Consider the following 413-nt stretch of genomic DNA (forward strand, 5'->3'; position numbering starts at 1 on the left):
CACAGCTCGCCGGCGCCGTGCACCGGGAACTTCTCGCACTTGAGCGTCTCCGGCCACTGGAAGCCGAACTTGTTCATGAGCGCCTCGCAGCCCTGGCGCGCGCGCTCGCACAGGGAGCGGCAGGGCGGCAGCGCCTGCTCCAGCACGGTGCACACGGGCGCGTACATGGAGCACAGGAAGAACTTCAGCTCCGCGGAGCACTGCACCTTCACCAGCGGGTAGAACTGGTGCACCTCGAGGCCCGCGTCCTCCTGGTTCGTGTGGCCCAGCAGGTTGGGCATGATGGTCTGGTTGTAGGCGATGTCCGTGCACAGCGGGATGGAGATGGGCTGGCAGTAGCCGTGATCCGGGATGGAGATGCCCCGCTCGCCGTGGTACGGCGGCCCGCCCTGCTGCTGCGGGGCCGGCGGCGG

At 69.0% G+C, this 413-nt stretch overlaps 1 protein-coding gene across 1 annotated transcript in view; it reads right to left on the reverse strand.

The window, feature by feature from the left end:
* LOC103257061 (frizzled-1) overlaps nucleotides 1–410 on the reverse strand; it is a gene marked incomplete at its 5' end in the record, with an annotated part of 1,406 nt that extends 996 nt beyond the window's left edge. The window contains one exon of the mRNA XM_008054793.1: nucleotides 4–410. Coding sequence (XP_008052984.1) covers nucleotides 4–410 — 407 coding nt within the window. The remainder of the gene's footprint in view (nucleotides 1–3) is intronic.
* Nucleotides 411–413: the final 3 nt, after the last annotated feature.

This window comes from Carlito syrichta, unplaced genomic scaffold (assembly GCF_000164805.1).
Source record: "Carlito syrichta isolate Samal-C Ts95f unplaced genomic scaffold, Tarsius_syrichta-2.0.1 Scaffold301511, whole genome shotgun sequence".
Taxonomy (NCBI): Eukaryota; Metazoa; Chordata; class Mammalia; order Primates; family Tarsiidae; genus Carlito; species Carlito syrichta.